General features: G+C 38.3%; 1 protein-coding gene across 2 annotated transcripts in view; it reads left to right on the top strand.

The window, feature by feature from the left end:
- The window catches only part of NUP88 (nucleoporin 88), a 76,349-nt gene that overhangs the window by 36,707 nt on the left and 17,596 nt on the right, over positions 1–22,046 (top strand). For both annotated transcript variants that reach the window (XR_005212592.1, XM_037808318.1), the window contains exon 8: positions 13,869–13,967. Coding sequence is in view for 1 of the 2 variants with exons in the window: in XM_037808318.1 (XP_037664246.1) it covers positions 13,869–13,967 (99 nt within the window). In the remaining variant the exon portion in view is untranslated. The remainder of the gene's footprint in view (positions 1–13,868; positions 13,968–22,046) is intronic.

The following is a 22,046-nucleotide window of genomic DNA, read 5'->3' as shown; positions in this document are numbered from 1 at the left end:
TGTTTAATGGCAGCCATTCTAACCGGTGTTAGATGGTATCTCATTGTGGTCTTAATTTGCATCTCTCTAATAGCTAGTGAAGCTGAACATTTTTCATGTGTTTCTTGGCCATTTGTATTTCCTCTTCAGAGAACTGTCTTTTCATATCTTTTGCCCATTTTATAATTGGGCTGTCTGTACTATTGTCATTGAGTTGTAGGATTTCTTTGTATATGCAAGATATCAGTCTTTTGTCAGATACATGGTTTCCAAAAATTTTTTCCCATTGAGTTGGCTGCCTCTTTACCTTTTTGAGAAATTCCTTTGAGGTGCAGAAACTTCTAAGCTTGAGGAGTTCCCATTTATCTATTTTCTCTTTTGTTGCTTGTGCTTTGGGTGTAAAGTCTAGGAAGTGGCCTCCTAATACAAGGTCTTGAAGATGTTTTCCTACATTATCTTCTAGGAGTTTTATGGTACTTTCTTTTATATTGAGATCTTTGGTCCATTTTGAGTTAATTTTTGTGTAGGGGGTGAGGTAGGGGTCCTCTTTCATTCTTTTGGATATGGATATCCAACTCTCCCAGCCCCATTTGTTGAAAAGACCATTATGGCTCAGTTCGGTGACTTTGGGGGCCTTATCAAAGATCAGTCGGCCATAGATCTGAGGGTCTATCTCTGAATTCTCAATTCGATTCCATTGATCTATATGTCTATCTTTGTGCCAGTACCATGCTGTTTTGGCAACTGTGGCTTTATAATAAGCTTCAAAGTCAGGGAGTGTAAGTCCTCCCACTTCGTTTTTCTTTTTTAGAGTGTCTTTAGCAATTCGAGGCATCTTCCCTTTCCAAATAAATTTGATAACTAGCTTTTCCAAGTCTGCAAAGTAGGTTGTTGGAATTTTGATTGGGATTGCATTGAATCTGTAGATGAGTTTGGGTAGAATTGACATCTTAATGACATTTAGCCTTCCTATCCATGAACATGGAATATTTTTCCATCTTTTAAGGTCCCCTTCTATTTCTTTTAGTAGAGTTATGTAGTTTTCTTTGTATAGGTCTTTTACATCTTTGGTTAAGTTTATTCCTAGGTACTTGATTTTTTTAGTTGCTATTGAAAATGGTATCTTTTTCTTGAGTGACTCTTCAGTTTGTTCATTTCTAGCATATAGAAACATTACTGACTTATATGCATTAATCTTGTATCCCGCTACTTTGCTAAATTTGTTTATTAGCTCTAGTAGGTGTATCGTTGATTTCTCAGGGTTTTCTAGATATAAGATCATATCATCTGCAAACAATGACAGTTTTACTTCTTCTTTTCCAATTTGGATGCCTTTTATTTCTTTGTCTTGCCGGATTGCTCTGGCTAGCACTTCCAGCACAATGTTGAATAACAGTGGTGACAGCGGGCATCCTTGTCTTGTTCCTGATCTTAGAGGGAAGGCTTTCAGTCTCTCACCATTGAGTACTATGCTGGCTGTGGGTTTTTCATATATGCTCTTTATCATGTTGAGGAAGTTTCCTTCAATTCCTACCTTTTGAAGTGTTTTTATCAAAAAGGGATGTTGGATTTTGTCAAATGCTTTTTCAGCATCTATTGAGATGATCAATTGATTTTTCCCTTTCGAGTTTTTAATGTGTTGTAATACATTGATTGTTTTTCTTATGTTGAACCATCCTTGCATGCCTGGAATGAACCCCACTTGGTCATGGTGTATGATTTTTTTAATGTGTCTTTGGATTCGATTTGCAAGTATTTTGTTGAGGATTTTTGCATCTATATTCATTAGGGAGATTGGCCGGTAGTTTTCCTTTTTTGTAGCATCTTTGCCTGGTTTTGGTATTAGATTGATGTTAGCTTCATAGAATGAGTTAGGTAGTGTTCCATTTTTTTCAATGTTTTGAAAGAGTTTGAGTAAGATTGGTGTCAGTTCTTTCTGGAAAGTTTGGTAGAATTCCCCCTGTGAAGCCATCTGGCCCTGGGCATTTATTTGTGGGAAGATTTTTGATGACTGATTGGATCTCTTTGCTTGTGATGGGTTGGTTGAGGTCTTCTATTTCTTCTCTGGTCAGTCTAGGTTGTTCATATATTTCCAGGAAATTGTCCATTTCTTCTACATTATCCAGTTTGTTGCCATACAGTTGTTCATAATATCCTCTTATAATTTTTTTAATTTCTTCAGGATCTGCAGTTATGTCACCTTTTTCATTCATTATTTTGTTTATATGGGTCTTCTCTCTTTTTGATTTTGTCAGTCTAGCTAGGGGCTTGTCAATCTTGTTGATCTTCTCAAAGAACCAACTTTTGGTGATATTTATCCTTTCTATTGTTTTTTTGTTCTCTATGTCATTTATTTCTGCTTTAATCCTTGTTATTTCTTTTCTTGTACTTGGTTTAGGATTGGTTTGCTGTTCATTTTCTAGCTTCTTCAGTTGATCCATTAGTTCTTTGATTTTGGCTCTTTCTTCCTTTTTAATATATGCGTTTAGTGCTATAAATTTCCCCCTTAGCACTGCTTTTGCTGCATCCCATAGGTTTTGGTATGTTGTGTTCTCATTTTCATTCGTCTCTATATATTTAGCAATTTCTCTTGCTATTTCTTCTTTAACCCACTGATTGTTTAGGAGTGTGTTGTTTAACCTTCAGGTATTTGTGTATTTTCTAAGTCTCTGATGGTTATTGACTTCTAATTGTATTCCATTGTGGTCAGAGAATGTGCTTTGAATAATTTCAATCTTTTTAAATTTATTGAGGCTTGTTTTATGTCCCAGCATATGATCTATTCTGGAGAAAGTTCCGTGAGCACTAGAAAAGTATGTGTATCCTGGTGATTTCGGATGTAATGTCCTGTAGATGTCTGTTAAATCTAATTCATTTATCAGATTGTTTAGGTTTTCAATTTCCTTATTGGTCTTCTGTCTGGTTGATCTATCTATAGGAGAGAGTGATGTGTTGAAGTCTCCCACAATTATTGTGGAAACATCAATTCCTTCCTTTAGTTTTGCCAATGTTTCTCTCATGTATTTTGTGGCACCTTGATTGGGTGCATAGACATTTACGATTGTTATTTCTTCTTGCTGAATTGCCCCTTTTATTAGTATGTAGTGGCCTTCTTTGTCTCTCAAAACATCCCTGCATTTGAAGTCTATTTTATCTGAGATTAATATTGCTACACCTGCTTTCTTTTGGCTGTAGCTTTCATGAAATATTTTTTTCCATCCTTTCACTTTCAGTTTCTTTGTGTCCCTGTGTCTAAGATGAGTCTCTTGTATGCAACATATTGATGGTTCATTTTTTTTGATCCATTCTGCGAATCTATATCTTTTAATTGGGGAGTTTAATCCATTTACATTCAACGTTAAAACCGTGAAGGCATTTCTTGAATCGGCCATCTTATCCTTTGGATTATGTTTGCCATATTTTTCCCTCTCTCTATTAATATCCTTTATTGTACCCATACCGAATCTCTTTAGTACTGAACCTTTCTCCAAGTCTCTCTGTCCTGTCTTTGTTTCTCTGTCTGTAGGGCTCCCTTTAGTATCTCCAGTAGGGCAGGTCTCTTGTTAGCAAATTCTCTCAGCATTTCTTTGTCTGTGAAAAATTTAAGCTCTCCCTCAAATTTGAAGGAGAGCTTTGCTGGATAAAGTATTCTTGGCTGGAAATTCCTCTCACTCAGAATTTTAAATATATCGTGCCACTGCCTTCTTGCCTCCATGGTGGCTGCTGAGTAGTCACTACTTAGTCTTATGCTGTTTCCTTTGTATGTGGTGAATTGCTTTTCTCTTGCTGCTTTCAGAACTTGCTCCTTCTCTTCTATGTTTGACAGTGTGATCAGTATATGTCTCGGAGTGGGTTTTTTTTGGATTTATTCTATTTGGAGTTCGCTGAGCATTTATGATTTGTGTATTTATGTGTTTAGAAGATTTGGGAAGTTTTCCCCAACAATTTCTTTGAATACTCTTCCTAGACCTTTACCCTTTTCTTCCCCTTCTGGGACACCAATGAGTCTTATATTCGGACGTTTCATATTATCTATCATATCCCTGAGGTCCATTTCGAGTTTTTCAATTTTTTTCCCCATTCTTTCTTTTATGCTTTCATTTTCCATTCTGTCATCTTCCAGGTCACTGATTCGTTGTTCAGCTTCCTCTAGTCTTGTACTATGAGTGTCCAGAATCTTTTTAATTTGGTCAACAGTTTCTTTAATTTCCATAAGATCACCCATTTTTTTATTTAGTCTTGCAATGTCTTCTTTATGCTCTTCTAGGGTCTTCTTGATTTCCTTCATATCCCGTACTATGGTCTCATTGTTCATCTTTAGTTCTTTGAGTAGCTGCTCTAGGTGTGTCTCTTCTGGTCTTTTGATTTGGGTGCTTGGGCTTGGGTTATCCATATCGTCTGGTTTTTTCATATGCTTTATAATTTTCTGTTGTTTTTGGCCTCGTGGCATTTGCTGAACTTGATAGGGTTCTTTTAGGGTTTGTAGATCAGTTGAAGTCCTTATCTCTAATTTATCAGATCTACAGCTTCGTGGAGTACACTTTCTCTAACTAACCAGCAGGTGGCGTCCACGAGCCAGCTGTTCTCCACAAGCCAGATCTCCCCCGCTTAGCCTTTTTAGTGAGTGGGGGAGTGAGTCTTGTGGGGCCCAATTGGTGTACCAAGCTTGCGTGTGTAGTTGGTGTTGCCTGCCCTGTATGTGGGGCGTGTTTCTGGGCAGTCGGGGAGGGGGGGTGGCCCTAACAATCAAATCTCCCTGATGATCCTAGAGTTTTAAAGCTACTGCAATAGTCTAATCCTTCAGTTCAGTCCTGCCACAGTTTGTCTCTGCCACTGACCCACAAGTCTTTGGTATTGGCGTATGGCTCCTGAGACTTGCAAGTGGGCCCCTCTTCCAGGCTGTGCACCCCGGGTCCTCTGTTGAGGGATGACTGTGCTATGTCACAGGTGAGTGCCGTCCCCCCAGGGCAGTTCTGGGCTGCTGGGCTGTGTAGGGAGGCTCCCAGTCTGCTGAAATGATGGCTGAATGAGGCTCTGTTAATTCACACTGCTCCCCCTTCCCAGCTCTGGGACATTCAGCTGAGGTTGCAGGGAAGGCTAATGTCCACACCCAGTTTTGTGGTGTGTGCCTGTTATTTGAAGCACTTCCGTCACACTGGGTTGTCTGGGGCAGCTCTGGGCTATGGGGCTGGCGATGGGCAGGAGTGAAGTTGTGTTGTTTAGTGAATTTTCTCAGCCACTGGATTATTGCCTTTTGTCTCAGAGCTCTCTTAGTTCTGCTCTTGACTTGACGTGCCCAAATTTCAATTCTTTGAAGCTTTCTGTATTGAGCTTCTTAGAGTAATTGTTTTAGAAAAAGCAAAAAGGATTTAAAAAAAAAAAAAAAAAAAAAAAAAAAAACAGCCCTCCTCAGAGATCTAATGGGTTATTGAAATGCTAATAGACAAAGCAACCAGGGCCATTAAGGAAAGGTGCACAGGGCAGAGAGATCAGCCTTGCTTCGGGATTTGCATATGCGCCTCAAGGCCTAATCTCCGCCCTTCCCCTTTCTGTGTTCACCAGAACTCCAAAAATCCTCTGCTTTTATTTTGGAGTTTTTCGTGTTGTTTTTTTTCTATGCCTGTCTCCTCTCTGCTGGGCTGGCTGCTCTCAGAGTCTCTGGTGTCTGGTCTCAGTCTATCTATGGTTGGAGTTTGAATCAGTAGAATGAGTTTCCGATAAGAGCAGCCACTGCAATTCTCCCTTCTCCTTCCTGGAGCTGACAGCCCCTCCTCCCCCGGGACTGAGCCTGGCAGGGAGGGGCGCGGGTCCCCTGGCCGCAAAAACTTACAGATTTCGCCGATCTCAGCAGTTCCACGTTTTCATGAGTGTTGCATGAAGTATGCCCAAAGACAGATTGCTCTGTGGTGTCCAGTCCACGCAGATCCTGGCTTTTTACCTACTTTCCTGGAGGAGTAACTAAAACATACAGCTCACCAGTCTGCCATCTTGCCCCGCCTCCCTCTGGAGTTTTGTTTTTTATAAAGCAGTTTTATTGAGATATTTTCATAAACCATACAGTCTGTCTAAAGAATACAATCAGTGGCTCACAGTTTAATCAAGGAATTGTGCATTTATTACCACAGTCGATTTTAGAACATTTTCATTACTCCAGAAAGAACCCACACTCGTTATCGCCCCTTATTATTGACCCTTAGTATTGGCATGATACATTTGTTACAGTTGATGAGAGAATATTAAAATATTAGTGTTAACTATAGTCCGTAGTTGCATTAGGTGCATTCCCCTCCCCCCATATACCACTCTGTTATTAACTCCTTGTAATAGTGAAGAACATTTGTTCTAGTTCATGAAAGAATCTTCGTATATTTGTACTATTAATCAGTCATCACCTGTTCACTGTGTTACACAGTCCTACGTTTTACCTCTAGCTTTCCTTCTAGTGACATACATGACTAAACTTCCCCTTTCAACCACAATTACATGCATAATCGAATGCTATTAATTCCATTTACCATAATGTGCTACCATCAACTATGTCCATTTCCAAACATTTACATTCAACCTAATAAAAAATTTTGCACAAATTTAAGCAACCATTCCCCATTCTCTACCCTTATTCTACCTCCCAGTAACCTCTATTTTAGATTTTAACTCTATGAGTTTACTTTTTATAATTCGTTCCTTTTAGTGAGATCATATAATACTTGTCCCTTTGTGACTGACTTACTTCACTCAACATGTCCTCAAGGTTTCTCTGTGTTGTCACATGCATCATGACTTCATTCCTTCTTACTGCTGAATAATATTCCATCGTATATATCTACCACATTTTGTTTAACCATTCATTAGTTGATGGGCGCTTGGATTGTTTCCATCTCTTGGCAATTGTGAATAATGCCATTGTGAACATCACTGTGAAAATGTCTCTTCATGTCCCTGCTTTCAGTTCTTCTGAGTATATGCCTGTTAAAAGGATTGCCAGATCATATGACAGTTCTATACTTAGCTTCCTGAGGAACCATGAACCATCTTTCACTGCAGCTGTACCGTTTTACATTGCCACCAGCAGTGAATAAGTATTCCTGTTTTTCCACATCTTCTCCAACACTTGTAGTTTTCTGTTTAATAGTGACCGTTCTAGTAGATGTGAAATGATCATTGTGGTTTTGATTTGCATTTCCCTAATAGCTAGTGATGTTGCACATCTTTTTCTTGTGCTTTTTGGCCATTTTTATTTCTTGTTGTTTTGGAAAATGTCTGTTCATCTCTTTTGCCCATTTTTAAATTGGGTTGTTTGTCTTTTTATTGTTGAGTTAATAGGATTTCTTTATATATTCTGATATTAAACCCTTATCAGATAGGTGATTTTCAAATATTTTCTCCCATTGAGTAGGCTACCTTTTCACCTTTTTGCCAAAGTCCTTTGATACGAAAATATTCAGTTTTGAGGAGGTTCCATTTATCTGTTTTTTCTTTTGTTGCTTGTGCTTTGGATATCAAATCTAAGAAATGAAACATCATGTACTACAAGATCTTGAAGATCCTTCCCAACATTTTCTTCTAGGATTTTATGGTACTGTCTGATATATTTAGGTATTTGATCCATTTTTAGTTAATTTTTTAATAGGGAGTGAGATAGGGGTTCTCTTTCTTTCTTTTAGATATGGATATCCAGTTCTCCCAAAACCATTTATTGAAGAGATTATTTGTCCCAGTTGAGGGGACGTGGGAGCCTTGTCAAAAATCAGTTGGCCATAGATCTGAGGGTCTATTTCTGAACTCTCAAATTTGATTCCATTGATTGATATGTCTATCTTTATGCCAGCACCATGCCGTTTTGACCAATGTGGCTTTATAATATGCTTTAAAGTCAGGAAGCGTGAGTCTTCCCTCTTCATTCTTTTTTTTTTTTTTCCCCCAGGATGTTTTTGGCTACTCAGGGCTCTTTACCCTTCTAAATAAATTTGATAATTGGTTTTTCCGTTTCTTCAAAGTAGGCTGTTAGAATTTTGGTTGGTATTACATTGAAGTAGATCAATTTGGGCAGAATTTACATCTTAACGACATTTAGCCCTCCAATCCATGAACATGGAATGCTTTTCCATTTGTTTAGGTATTCTTTGTTTTCTTTTAGCAATGTTTTATAGTTTTCTCAATAGTCCTTTACATCCTTGATTAAGTTCATTCCTAGATATTTGATTCTTTTAGTTGCTATTGTAAATGGAATTTTTTTCTTTATTTCCTCCTGATATTGCTCATCACTAGCATATAGAAACACAACTGATATTTGCATGTTGATCTTGTATCCTGCCACTTTGCTGAACTTGTTTATTAGCTCTAGTAGCTTTTCCGTAGGTTTTTTGGGACTTTCTAAATATAGGATTTTGTCATCTGCAAATAGTAGAAGTTTGCTTCCTCCTTTCCAATTTGGATGCTTTTTATTTCTTTTTCTTGCCTATAGCTCCAGCTAGAACTTCTAGCACAAAGTTGAATAGGCATGGTGACAGTGGGCATCCTTGTCTTTTTCCCTATCTTAGAGGGAAATCTTTCATTCTTTCGCCATTGAATGTCATGTTAGCGGTGGGTTTTTCATATATGCCCTTTATATTGAGGATGTTTCCTTCTGTTCCTATCATTCAAAGTGCTTTTATAAAGAAAGGATGGTAGATTTTGTCAAATGCTTTTTCTGCATCAATTTATATGATCATGTGGGTTTTCCCCCCTTCAGTTTGTTACTGTGGAGTATTACATTAATTGGTTTTCTTGTGTTGAACCATCCTTGCATATCTGGAATAAAACCCCCTTGATCCTGGTGTGCTGTTGGATTCAATTTGCATGTATTTTGTTGAGGATTTCTGCATCTATATTCATTAGAGAGATTGATCTGTGATTTTCTTTTCTTGTGGTATCTTTATCTGGCTTTGGTAATATGGTGATGTTAGCATCATAGAACAAGTTAGTCGTGTTCCCCTCTTAATTTTTTGGAAGCATGAGCAGGATTGATATTCACTCCTAGAATGATTGGTGGAATTTATCTGTAAAGCCATCTAGTCCTGGGCTTTTCTTTGTAGGGAATTCAGTCTCTTTACTTTTGATTGGTTTGCTGAGGTCTTCTGTTTCTTCTAGAGACAGTGTAGGTTCGTTTGGTTCTAGGAAGTTGTCTATTTCATCTAAGTTGTCTAATCTGTTGGCATACTGATGTTCATAGTATCCTCTTATGATCCTTTTTATTTCTGCAGGGTCACTAGTTATGTGTCGTTCCCACCTCCCCCCCCCCCATCATTTCTGATTTTACTTATTTGCATTTTCTCTTTTTCTTTGTTAGTCCAGCTAAGGGTTTGACAATTATATTGATCTTCTCCGAGAACCAACTTTTCTGGTTTTGTTGATTCTCTCTTGTTTGTTGGTTCTCAATTTCATTTATTTCTGCTCTAATCGTTGTTATTTCTTTCCTTTTGCTTGCTTCGGGATTAAAGTTTGCTGTTCTTTTTCTAGTTCCTCCAGGTATGCAGTTGGGTCTTTGATTTTAGCTCTTTCTTCCTTTTTAATGTAGGTGTTTCAGGGTTATAACTTTTCCTCTCAGCACCGCCTTTGCTGCATCCCATAGATTTTGATATATTGTTTTCTTGTTTTCATTTTTCTCAAGATATTTACTAATTTCTCTTGCAATTTCTTCTTTGACCCACTGATTGTTTAAGTGTGTTGTTTAACCCCCCATATATTTGTGAATTTTCTCATTCCCTGCCTCATAAAGAAGTATATGTCTTTGGGAAATCTTAAGTGTGGGCATTTTTTTCTTGGTTCTTCTAATAAAAGTTAACATTTTCACATTAAGCTATTAATTTTTTTAAAATTTCTTTGTATTTGTAGTTAAGGTAAATTACAATCACTGAAATACATCGAGATTTCTTAGTGATATTCGGGTAATAATGAAATGGCTACCAAATAACATTTTGGGTAGTGGTGGGAAGATGTCTAGCAATTAGTAGTAATTAATGTTAGTAGTAAATCTAGTAATTAATGTTGGCTCCTTTTCATAATTGATTTTTTTTTACATTCTAATAGTGTTTCTGTTGATTTCAGCATCACAGACACATTTTCAAACACCATTTTTTTAATCATCATTTTATTGAGATATATTCACATACCACGCAGTCATACAAAACAAATCGTACTTTCGATTGTTTACAGTACCATTACATAGTTGTACATTCATCACCTAAATCAATCCCTGACACCTTCATTAGCACACACACAAAAATAACAAGAATAATAATTAGAGTGAAAAAGAGCAATCGAAGTAAAAAAGAACACTGGGTACCTTTGTCTGTTTGTTTCCTTCCCCTATTTTTCTACTCATCCATCCATAAACTAGACAAAGTGGAGTGTGGTCCTTATGGCTTTCCCAATCCCATTGACACCCCTCATAAGCTACATTTTTATACAACTGTCTTCGAGATTCATGGGTTCTGGGTTGTAGTTTGATAGTTTCAGGTATCCACCACCAGCTACCCCAATTCTTTAGAACCTAAAAGGGGTTGTCTAAAGTGTGCGTAAGAGTGCCCACCAGAGTGACCTCTCGGCTCGTTTTGGAATCTCTCTGCCACTGAAGCTTATTTCATTTCCTTTCACATCCCCCTTTTGGTCAAGAAGATGTTCTCCGTCCCACGATGCCGGGTCTACATTCCTCCCCGGGAGTCATATTCCACGTTGCCAGGGAGATTCACTCCCCTGGGTGTCTGATCCCACGTAGGGGGGAGGGCAGTGATTTCACCTTTCAAGTTGGCTTAGCCAGAGAGAGAGGGCCACATCTGAGCAACAAAGAGGCATTCAGGAGGAGACTCTTAGGCACAAATATAGGGAGGCCTAGCCTCTCCTTTTTTAGGCACAAATATAGGGAGGCCTAGCCTCTCCTTTGCAGCAACCGTCTTCCCAAGGGTAAAACTTATGGTAGAGGGCTCAACCCATCAAACCACCAGTCCCCTATGTCTGTGGTCATGTTAGCAACCATGGAGGTGGGGTAGGCGAATACCCCTGCATTCTCCACAGGCTCCTCAAGGGGGCACTACATCATTTTTTTTTCCTTGTTTTTCTTTCTTTCTTTTTTTTTTTTTTTAACTTTCCCTTCTTTTTTAAATCAACTGTATGAAAAAAAAAGTTAAAAATAAAACAAACATACAATAAAAGAACATTTCAAAGAGACCATAACAAGGGAGTAAGAAAAAGACAACTAACCTAAGATAACTGCTTAACTTCCAACATGTTCCTACTTTACCCCAAGAAAGTTACATAATATAGCAACCTTTCTGTGAACTTGTTCCTACTATATCCATCAGAAATTAACAGACCATAGTCATTTCTGGGCATCCCCAGAACGTTAAATAGCTTATCTGTTCTTCTTGGATTATTGTTCCCCCTTCCTTAATTGCTCTCTACTGCTAGTTCCCCTACATTCCACACTATAAACCATTTGTTTTACATTTTTCAAAGTTCACATTAGTGGTAGCATATAATATTTCTCTTTTTGTGCCTGGCTTATTTCGCTCAGCATTATGTCTTCAAGGTTCATCCATGTTGTCATATGTTTCACGAGATCGTTCCTTCTTACTGCCGTGTAGTATTCCATCGTGTGTATATACCACATTTTATTTATCCACTCATCTGTTGAAGGACATTTGGGTTGTTTCCATCTCTTGGCAATTGTGAATAATGCTGCTATGAACATTGGCGTCAAACACCATTTTTAACAATGAGATGGTTTGAGCCTAAATTAAATTTTAAAAATGGCAAATGGAAAGGAAGGTTTTAATATTTCATTATTCAAAGGGACCATTGCCATAAACCAGGGGTTTTAAAACTTTTTAATAGCAGAATGCTTTTTTCAAAGGTGTTATTTAGCCCCAATATGTAGAGCAGATAAAAATGATACAACATCAACTTTACAACAGTAGCAGATGCTGTTAGATTAAAAACAAATTGAAATATGTGCATATGGATTATGGTGGCCATCTTAAATCTTTTGTATATGCATTATTTGCAATTTGGTTTAATTGTTAATATTTAAAAAATCCTGAGCCACACAGATAAATATTTATAAATATTAATAGATATTCAGCAAATCCTTTTTATTCTCAGGGTAGTCTTCATTTAGGAGCTCAAAGACAATGTAGAAATACTTGTTTTATAAACCAATTCATTGAAATCATGTAACAACTGCTCACATTTCTTTGTCTAAATAAAAATGATTGTCACACTGAAAGAATAAGAAAAACTTACATATTAAGCCATGTACAATTTCACTTCTTTTATAACTATTAGACTATGACAAAACTATTCATTGTGTATTTTAGTTACCTAGGCTACTCAAGCAAATACCATGAAATGGGTTGGATTAAACAGTGGGTATTTATTTGCTTACAGTTTTGAGGCTAAAGAAAGTCCAAATCAAAGACCAGCATTCTGAGGCTGGCTGCCAGTGATCCTTGAGTCCTGAGTTTGTCATATGGCAAAGCACTTGGCGGTATCTTCTCGTCTTTCCCTTCTCATCAGCTTCTGGCTGCTTCTGTGGCTTTTTTGCTCTCTGTCTGAATTTCATTCTGCTTATAAGACCCATCCTGACTGAAGTGGGTCACATTTAACTGAAGTAGCCTCATCAAAAGGTCCTACTTACAATGGTTGCACACCCACAGGAACGGATTAAAGTTAAGAACATGTTTTTCTGGGGTATAAACCACTTCAAACCACCACATTGAGCAATTGTGCTGACGTCTTGCCTGGGATTTAATTAGTACCTGTTCTAGTCTGTTAATGCTGCCAGAATGCAAAACACCAGAGATGGACTGGCTTTTATAAAAGGGGGTTTATTTGGTTACACAGTTACAGTCTTAAGGCCATAAAGTGTCCTTCAGCAATCGGGTACCTTCACTGGAGAAAGGCCAATGGTGTCCAGAAAACCTCCATTAGCTGGGAAGGCACGTGGCTGGCATCTGCTCCAAAATTCTGGGTTCAACATGGCTTTCTCCCAGGATGTTCCTCTCTAAGCTGGAGTTCCTCAAAAAATGTCACTCTTAGTTGCTCTTGGGGTGTTTGTCCTGTCTCAGCTTCTCCAGAGCAGGAGTCTGCTTTCAGCAGCCATCTTCAAACTGTCTCTCATCTGTAGCTACTCTCTCAGCTTCTGTGCAGTCTTCAAAGTGTCCCTCTTGGCTGTAGCTCCTCTTCAGAATGTCACTCTCTGCTGTACTTCAGAATATCACTCACAGCTGCACTGAGTTCCTTCCATTTGTCAGTTCATTTATATGGTTCCAGTGATTTAATTTAGACCCACCCTGAATGGGTGGGGTAACACCTCCATGGAAATTATCCAATCAGAGTCATCACCCACAGTTGAGTGGGGCACATCTCCATGGAAACACTCAATTACAATCTAATCAACACTGATGTGTCTGCCCAGACAAGATTACATCAAAGAACATGGCTTTTTCTGGGGGACATAATACATTCAAACCAGCACAGTACCTGTGCTATAGGAGTGCATTTGCAGCAACAGTTTCATGCATTTAGAAGTTTGCAAGCATAGGTTTGCTACAGGGCTACAACTTTTCTTAATCAGCAGTTTATTTTTAAGTACTTTAAATAAATGCCCAGAGATGCGTAGAAAGGCAGCGGTGTTTTAATTTTTAGAAGATAACATATTTGGATCAAGTTTATTAATTACGGTTTTTTAATGCTTAAATTATTTTTGAAAGTGTATTCAAATTAAAAATTTCAAGTGCCCTGAAGCAGTGCCACCGGGTGTCATTATCCTGTAGACTTTCCATCAGTTCCATCAATGAGTTCTTTCTTTTTACTAATGGCTACATTTATATCATTAATGATTTTATTTGCAGATCCCAAGTGTCCCTCAAGATATCACTGTACTCACGAAGCTGGTGTACATAGTGTTGGACTCACTTGGATTCATAAACTTCACAGATTTCTTGGGTCAGGTGAGTTCACTGATTTTCTGTATTTTTCATTGGATTTCATAGGTTCTTTCAAAAAGTAGTTTAGAATAGAAAAATCATAGAAAAAAAATCAATGAAAACTAGAAGTTGGTTCTTTGAAAAAAGATACAGAAAATTGACAAACCTTTAGCTGTAATGGCCACAATACACACAGAAAAATAGAGAAGCCTCAAACTGTTACATTCAGGAATGAAAGAGTGGACATAAAAATTTTAAAAAGATTGGATTAGTAATCAAAAAAACATGAAGAAAAAAGCCCAGGACCATATGGCTTAGTAGTAATTCTTCAAAAGGTCTTCCGAAAAATAGAAGAGGTGGGAACACTTCCCCCACTCAACTCAATGAAGTTAGTATTATCCTGATACCAAAATCAGATAAAGATATCCTGGAACAGAAAACTGCAGACCAATATCACTTATGAATATAGATGCAAAAATCCTCAACAAAATACTAGTAAACCAAATCCAGCAACATATAAAATGGATTATATATATCATGACCAAATGGGGTTTATCCCAAGAATGCAACTGATTGAACATCCAAAAATCTATTAATGTATTTACCATATGATACACCATATAAATACACACACACACATATATACACGTATATGTGCACATACATGCATATACATATACATATATGTATACATTCATAAATGTGTGTTACATCATGGGATTACATAGTATTACACCATAGAATTAAAGGGTAAAAAACACATGGTTATCTCAGTAAACACAGAATTGGACAAAATCCAACAGCCTTTCATGTTAAAAACACGTCGATAAACTGGAAATAGAACTTCCTCCTGATAAAGGTTATCTATGAAAAACCCACAGCTAACATCAGACTTAATGGTGAAAGTCTAAATGCTTTCTGTATTCATTTTCTATTGCTACTGTAATAAGTGACCACAAATTTAGTGGCGCATAACAACCAAATTTATTATCTTACGGTTCTGTAGGTTGGAAGTCTTACATGGGTCTCACTGAGCTAAAATCAGAGTGTTGGTAGAGAAGTGTTCCTTTCTGGAGGCTGGGGGAAAATCTGTTTCCTAGCCTCTTCTAGCTTCTAGAAATGTACCCACATTCCTTGGCCTATGGCCTCCTTTCTCCATGTTCAAAGTTAGCAACAGCAGAACAAGTCAAGTCCTTCTTACATTGCATCACTCTGATCATCTCTTCTGCTTCCCTCTTTCATTTTTTTTTTTTCTTTTTTCTTTTTTCTTTTTTTCTTTTTTTTTTTTTCATTTTTATTGACATTGTTCAGATACCATACAATTATCCAAAGATCCAAAGTGTACAATCACTTGCCCCTGGGTACCCTCATACAGCTGTGCATCCATCACACTTAATTTTTGTTCAATTTTTAGAAACTTTTTATTACTCCAGACAAGAAATAAAGTGAAAGATGAAAAAAGAAAAAAAGAAAAGGAAACTCTAATCCTCCCCTATCCCTAACCAACCCCCCTCAATTGTTGACTCATAGTATTGATATAGTACATTTGTTACTGTTTATGAAAAAATGTTGAAATACTACTAACTGTAGTATATAGTTTGCAATAGGTATATAGTTCTTCCCTATATGCCCCTGTATTATTAACTTCTAATTGTATTGTCATACATTTGTTCTGGTTCATGGAAGCGATTTCTAGTATTTGTACAGTTTATCATGGACATTGCCCACCATAGGATTCAGTTTTATACATTCCCATCTTTTGACCTCCAGCTTTCCTTCTGGTGACATATGTGACTCTGAGCTTCCCCTTTCCACCTCATTCACACACCATTCGGCACTGTTAGTTATTCTCACATCTTGCTACCGACACCCCTGTTCATTTCCAAACATTTAAGTTCATCCTAATTGAACATTCTGCTCATACTAAGCAACCACTCCCCATTCTTAAGCCTCGTCCTATATCTTGGTACCTTATATTTCATGTCTATGAGTTTACATATTATCATTAATTCCTATCAGTGAGACCCTGCAATAATTGTCCTTATGTGTCTGGCTTATTTCACTCAGTATATTGTCCTCGAGGTTTTGTCATCAACCCATTTTTTTTTTTATATGGTTTTGTTCACTCACCATACATTCCATCCCAAGTAAATAATTGATGGTTCTCTGCATGGTCATACATTTATGTGTTCACCACCTTCACCACTATCTATATAAGGGCATCTACATTTCTTCCACAAGGCAGGAGAGAGAGTCAAAGAAGGTAGAGAGGCAAAAGAAAGAGGAAAAAAAAATGACAGCTAGGAAGCAGCAAAAGGAAAAATAACCTTAAATCAAAGTAGAATAAAGAATCAGACAATACCACCAATGTCAAGCGTCTAACATGCCTCCCCTATCCCCCCCTCTTATCTGCATTTACCTTGGTATATCACCTTTGTTACATTAAAGGAAGCATAATACAATGATTCTATTAGTTACAGTCTCTAGTTTATGCTGATTGCATCCCTCCCCCAATGCCTCCCCATTTTTAACACCTTGCAAGGTTGACATTTGCTTGTTCTCCCTCGTAAAAGAACATATTTGTACATTTTATCACAATTGTTGAATACTCTAGATTTCACCAAGTTACACAGTCCCAGTCTTTATCTTTCCTCCTTTCTTGTGGTGTCTCACATGCTCCCCACCTTCCTCTCTCAACCGTATTCATAGTTACCTTTGTTCAGTGTACTTACATTGTTGTGCTACCATCTCCCAAAATTGTGTTCCAAACCACGCACTCCTGTCTTCTATCACCCTGTTGTGCTCCCTTTAGTATTTCCTGAAGGGCAGGTGTCCTGTTCACAAAGTCTCTCATTGTCTGTTTGTCAGAAAATATTTTGAGCTCTCCCTCATATTTGAAGGACAGCTTTGCTGGATACAGGATTCTTGGTTGGCGGTTTTTCTCTTTCAGTATCTTAAATATATCACACCACTTCTTCTTGCCTCCATGGTTTCTGCTGAGAGATCTGCACATAGTCTTATGAAGCTTCCTTTGTATGTAATGGATTGCTTTTCTCTTGCTGCTTTCAGGATTCTCTGTCTTTGACATTTGATAATCTGATTATTAAGTGTCTTGGCGTAGGCCTATTCAGATCTCTTCTGTTTGGAGTACGCTGTGCTTCTTGGGTCTGTAATTTTATGTCTTTCATAAGAGATTGGAAATTTTCATTAATTATTTCCTCTATTATTGCTTCTGCCCCCTTTCCCTTCTCTTCTCCTTCTGGGACACCAATGATATGTACATTATTGTACTTTGTTTCATCCTTGAGTTCCTGGAGACGTTGCTCATATTTTTTCATTCTTTTCTCCATCTGCTCCTTTGCGTGTAGGCTTTCAGGTGTTTTGTTCTCCAGTTCCTGAGTGTTTTCTTCTGCCTCTTGAGATCTGCTGTTTTATGTTTCCATTGTGTCTTTCATGTCTTGTGTTGTGCCTTTCATTTCCATAGATTCTACTAGTAGGTTTTTTGAAGTTTTGATTTCTGCCGTATACATGTCCAGTGCTTCCTTTACAGCCTCTATCTCTTTTGCGATATCTTCTCTAAACTTTTTGAATTGATTTAGCATTAGTTGTTTAAATTGCTGTATCTCAGTTGAAGTGTACGTTTGTTCCTTTGACTGGGCTATAACTTTGTTTTTCTTAGTGTAGATTGTAATTTTCTGTTATCTAGGCATGGTTTCCTTGGTTATCCAAATCAGGTTTTCCCAGACCAGAACAGGCTCAGGTCTCAGAGGGAAGAAATATTCAGTATCTGGTTTCCCTGTGGGTGTGTCTTAGAAAACTGCTCCAACCTGTGATGCCTCAGGTCACTGTGCTTTTCTGCCCAGCAGGTGATGCCTGTTAGCTTATAATTCTTGACTGGTGTGAGGAGGTATGGCTATGTTCCCCCAGGCTCTGGGGTCTGGTTCTGAATGGAAAGGGCCCCACCCCTTTCCTCCTAGAGAAGATAGACCCCCCCCCAGGTGGAGGTCTATCCACCTGGTCTTGCTGTCTGCTTGTGCTGTCTCCACCCTTCCCGGAGTCACAGCCCTGGAAACTGAAAATGACTGGGGCTTTCTCCACCGAGCCAAAAAAGAAACAGATAGTCCCCTTCAGACCCAGTCTAAGGCGACCCTCCGGCTCTCCCAGGTCAGTCGTCACCCAAAGCCTCTGTCTGTTTTTTTGGGGATGCGTACCTGTAGTGAGCAGTTCACACTCGCTACTTAAAATCCCAGTTGGAGCTCAGCTGAGCTGTATTCGCTTGCTGGGAGAGAGCTCTCTGGCACCACGAGGCTTTGCAGCTCAGGCTATGGGGGAGGGGGTCTCGCGACTTGGATCCGCAGGTTTTACTTACAGATTTTATGCTGTGTTCTCGGGCATTCCTCCCAATTCAGGTTGGTGTATGATGAGTGGACGGTCTCATTTGTCCCCCCGCAGTTATTCTGGATTATTTACTAGTTGTTTCTGGTTTTTTGTAGTTGTTCCAGGGGGACTACTTAGCTTCCACGCCTCTCTATGCCGCCATCTTGCCCGAGTCCACTCCCTCTTTCATTTTTAAGGAACTTCTTGATTACACTGGGCCCACCTGGATATCCCAAAATGGTCTCCCTATCTTGAGGTCCCCTGATCAGTAACTGTTCTAGTTTGCTAATGCTGCAGAATGCAAAACACCAGAGATGGATAGGCTTTTATAAAACGGGGGTTTATTTCACTACACAGTTACAGTCTTAAGGCCACAAAGCATCCAAGGTAACACCTCAGCAATCGGGTACTTTCACCGGAGGATGGCCAATGGCGTCCGGAAAACCTCTGCTAGCTAGGAAGGCAGCTGGCATCTGCTCCAAAGCTCCAGCCTCAAAACGGCTTTCTCCCAGGATGTTCCTTTCTAGCAAGCTTGCTTCTCTTCAAAACAGCACTCCCAGCTGCACTCTCTTTTCTCTCTTTGAGTCAGCTCATTTATATAGCTCCACCAATCAAGGCCCACCCCGAATGGGTGGGGCCACGCCTCCATGGGAACATCTCATCAAAATTATCTCCCACAGCTGGGTGGGGCACATTCCAAGCAAATCCAACCAGCACCAAAAACGTTTGCCCCACACAAGACCACAAAGATAATGGCATTTGGGGAACACAATACACTCAAACCGGCACAGTAACTTTTATTTATTTTTTAATTTTAAAAATTTTTATTCATTGAGATTGTTCACAAAGCACACAATTATCCAAAGATCCAAAGTGTACAATTAGCTGCCCCCCGTACCATCATACAGCTCTGCATCTATCACCACAACTAATCTTTTCAATATTTAGAACATCTTCATTACTCTAGAAAAGAAACAGAGACCCCAAAAAAAGGAAACTCAAATCCTCTCATACCCCCAACCACCCCCCTCCCACCGTTGACTCATAGTATTGGTATAGTATATTTGTTACTGTTGATGAAAGAACGCCAAAATACCACTAACTGTAGTTAGTTTGCAATAAGCACATTTTTTTTTCCCATATGCCCCCCATTATTTTTTTTTAAAGTTTCAAAATGGTATTTAATTTTCAGATATTTATAGTCATCTTATTTGATATCACAAAATAGTAGCCGTGTTATAAATTTTACAGATGAGGATATTGTTGTACTATTCTTACCATACGTAGGTTGCAGAATAAATCTGGATACAGATAAATACTTCCCCTTCTTCCTCCTTTGTGTATTTACAAACATGCCTACTCATAACCCTTGCTATTCAAATTATTTTTATCTGAACCAAGGAACTAAATGCATTGAGATAATTTTGTTTTGTTTATAGGAATTCTCACTGTAAACTATACAAGCTTAGGGATCAGAGAGTAAATAGGGTTTTTTTTTTGCCAAACCCTCTATCTGAACTCAGAAGCTAAAATGGTTTGGTATTTTCCATTAACTGTGCAATAAATAGCAAATCTTGGGTCCACAATTAATGTTCTTTTGTTTCATTGTATGAAATAGAAGTTAATAATTGCCAGTTAAATTTAGTGGCTCAATGACTACAATAACAGATGTCTCTCCATATATAAACAGACATTTTCACCAACACTGCTCCCTATTTGCCTTTGCTCTGTATTTCCCATGCCTGTCTCCAGACAATGGCATCTAATCTACACCAATCAATAAAACATAATTGAAAATATACATTTTTCAATGCTCTCAAAAAGTGTTTATAGTATTCCTTTGGATTTTCAGAAAAAGTCTGTATTTTCAGACTTAAATTTAATGGTTTTTAATTATTCTTAGTCTAATTCCCATTTTATCAATTAGGAAACTAAGAGTCATCTTACCAGTTAAGTGAGATGACCACATTTACAATCAGCAAGTCAGAAAAGTGAGGCAAGTATCTTCATCTTCTGACTTCTAGTGTTTCAGAAAGAATACCATACCATAAACCTGAGTTATCCATTTGAAATAGAGTGAAAGAAATGGTAGCATGGAATAGGATGTGATACCAAGTATGTTTTCTTGTTCATAGTGTCACCATTCTGCAATGTCTGTTTATTCCTCTCTGAAATATGGAATTAAAAATAGTTTAATATAGGGTTGTGTCTTATGATTATGGTGATAATAAAGCCAAACTTATATTCAGTGGTCACTATATGGCTTAAAAAAATGCATCTTCATGTAATATTACGGAACCTTTCTCCATTTCTCTCCTTTCTTTGTTTCTCTGTCAGTGGGGCTCCCTTTAGTATCTCAAGAAGGGCAGGTCTTTTATTAGCAAAATCTCTCAGCATTTGTTTGTCTGTGAAAAATTTAAGCTCTCCCTCAAATTTGAAGGAGAGCTTTGCTGGATAAAGTATTCTTGGTTGGCAGTTTTTCTCTCTCAGAATTTTAAATATGTCATGTCACTGCCTTCTTGCCTGCATGGTGGCTGCTGAGTAGTCACTACTTAGGTTTTTTCCTTTGTATGTGGTGAATTGCTTTTCTCTTGCTGCTTTCAGAACTTGTTCCTTCTCTTCAGTATTTGACTGTCTGATCAGAATATGTCTTGGAGTGGGTTTATTTGGATTTATTCTATTTGGAGTTCGCTGGGCATTTATGCTTTGTGTATTTATGTTGTGCAGAAGGTTTGGGAAATTTTCCCCAACAATTTCTTTGAATACTGTTTCTAGACCTTTGCCCTTTTCTTCCCCTTCTGGGACACCAATGAGTCTTATATTTGGACGTTTTATTTTAGCTCTCATATCCCTGAGGTCCGTTTCGATTTTTTTCGATTTTTCCCCCATTCTTTCTTTTGTTCTTTCATTTTCTGTTTTGTCGTACTCCAGGTCGCTGATTCGTTGTTCATCTTCCTCTAATCTTGTACTATGAGTATCCAGAATCTTTTTAATTTGGTCAGCAATTTCTTTTATTTCCATAAGGTCTTCTATTTTTTTATTTACTCTTGCAATTTCTTCTTTATGCTCTTCTAGGGTCTTCTTCATGTCCTTTATATCCTGTGCCATGCTCTTGTTGTCTTTAGTTCTTTGATTAATTGCTCCAAGTACAGTGTCTCCTCTGATCTTTTGATTTGGGTGTTTGGGTTTGGGTTATCCATATTGTCTGTTTTTTTCATATGCTTTAAAATTTTCTGTTGTTTTTGGCCTCTTGGCATTTGCTTAATTTGGTAGGGTTCTTTTAGGATATGTAGGATTATTCAAAGACTTCTCTCTAATTTGTCAGATCTACAGCTTGGGGGCATACACTTTCTCTAACTGATCAGCAGGTGGTGTCTGCGAGCCACCTATCCCCCTCAAGCCAGTTCTCCCCAACTTTGTCTTTGTGATGTGTGGGGGTCTGATTCTTGTGGGGTCCAACTGGTGCACTAGTTTTGTGTATGCAGTTGGTGCTGTCCGCCCTGAATGTGGGGTGTGTGTCTGAGCAGTTAGGAAGGGCAGCTTTAATAATCAAATCTCCCAGGTGTTCCTGGAGATTTAAGGCTGTTCCAAGAGTCTAAACCTTCAGTTCGGTCTCACCACAGATTGTCTCTGCCGCTGACCCACAAGCCCTTGGTATTGGTGTATGGTCCCTGGGATTTCCAAGTGGGTCCCTCTTCCAAGCCGTGCCCTTCTAGGGCCTCTGCA

This window comes from Choloepus didactylus, chromosome 18 (assembly GCF_015220235.1).
Source record: "Choloepus didactylus isolate mChoDid1 chromosome 18, mChoDid1.pri, whole genome shotgun sequence".
Classification (NCBI taxonomy): Eukaryota; Metazoa; Chordata; class Mammalia; order Pilosa; family Megalonychidae; genus Choloepus; species Choloepus didactylus.
The sequence above is the reverse complement of the archived record's forward strand: the minus strand, read 5'-3'. Positions and strand labels throughout refer to the sequence as shown.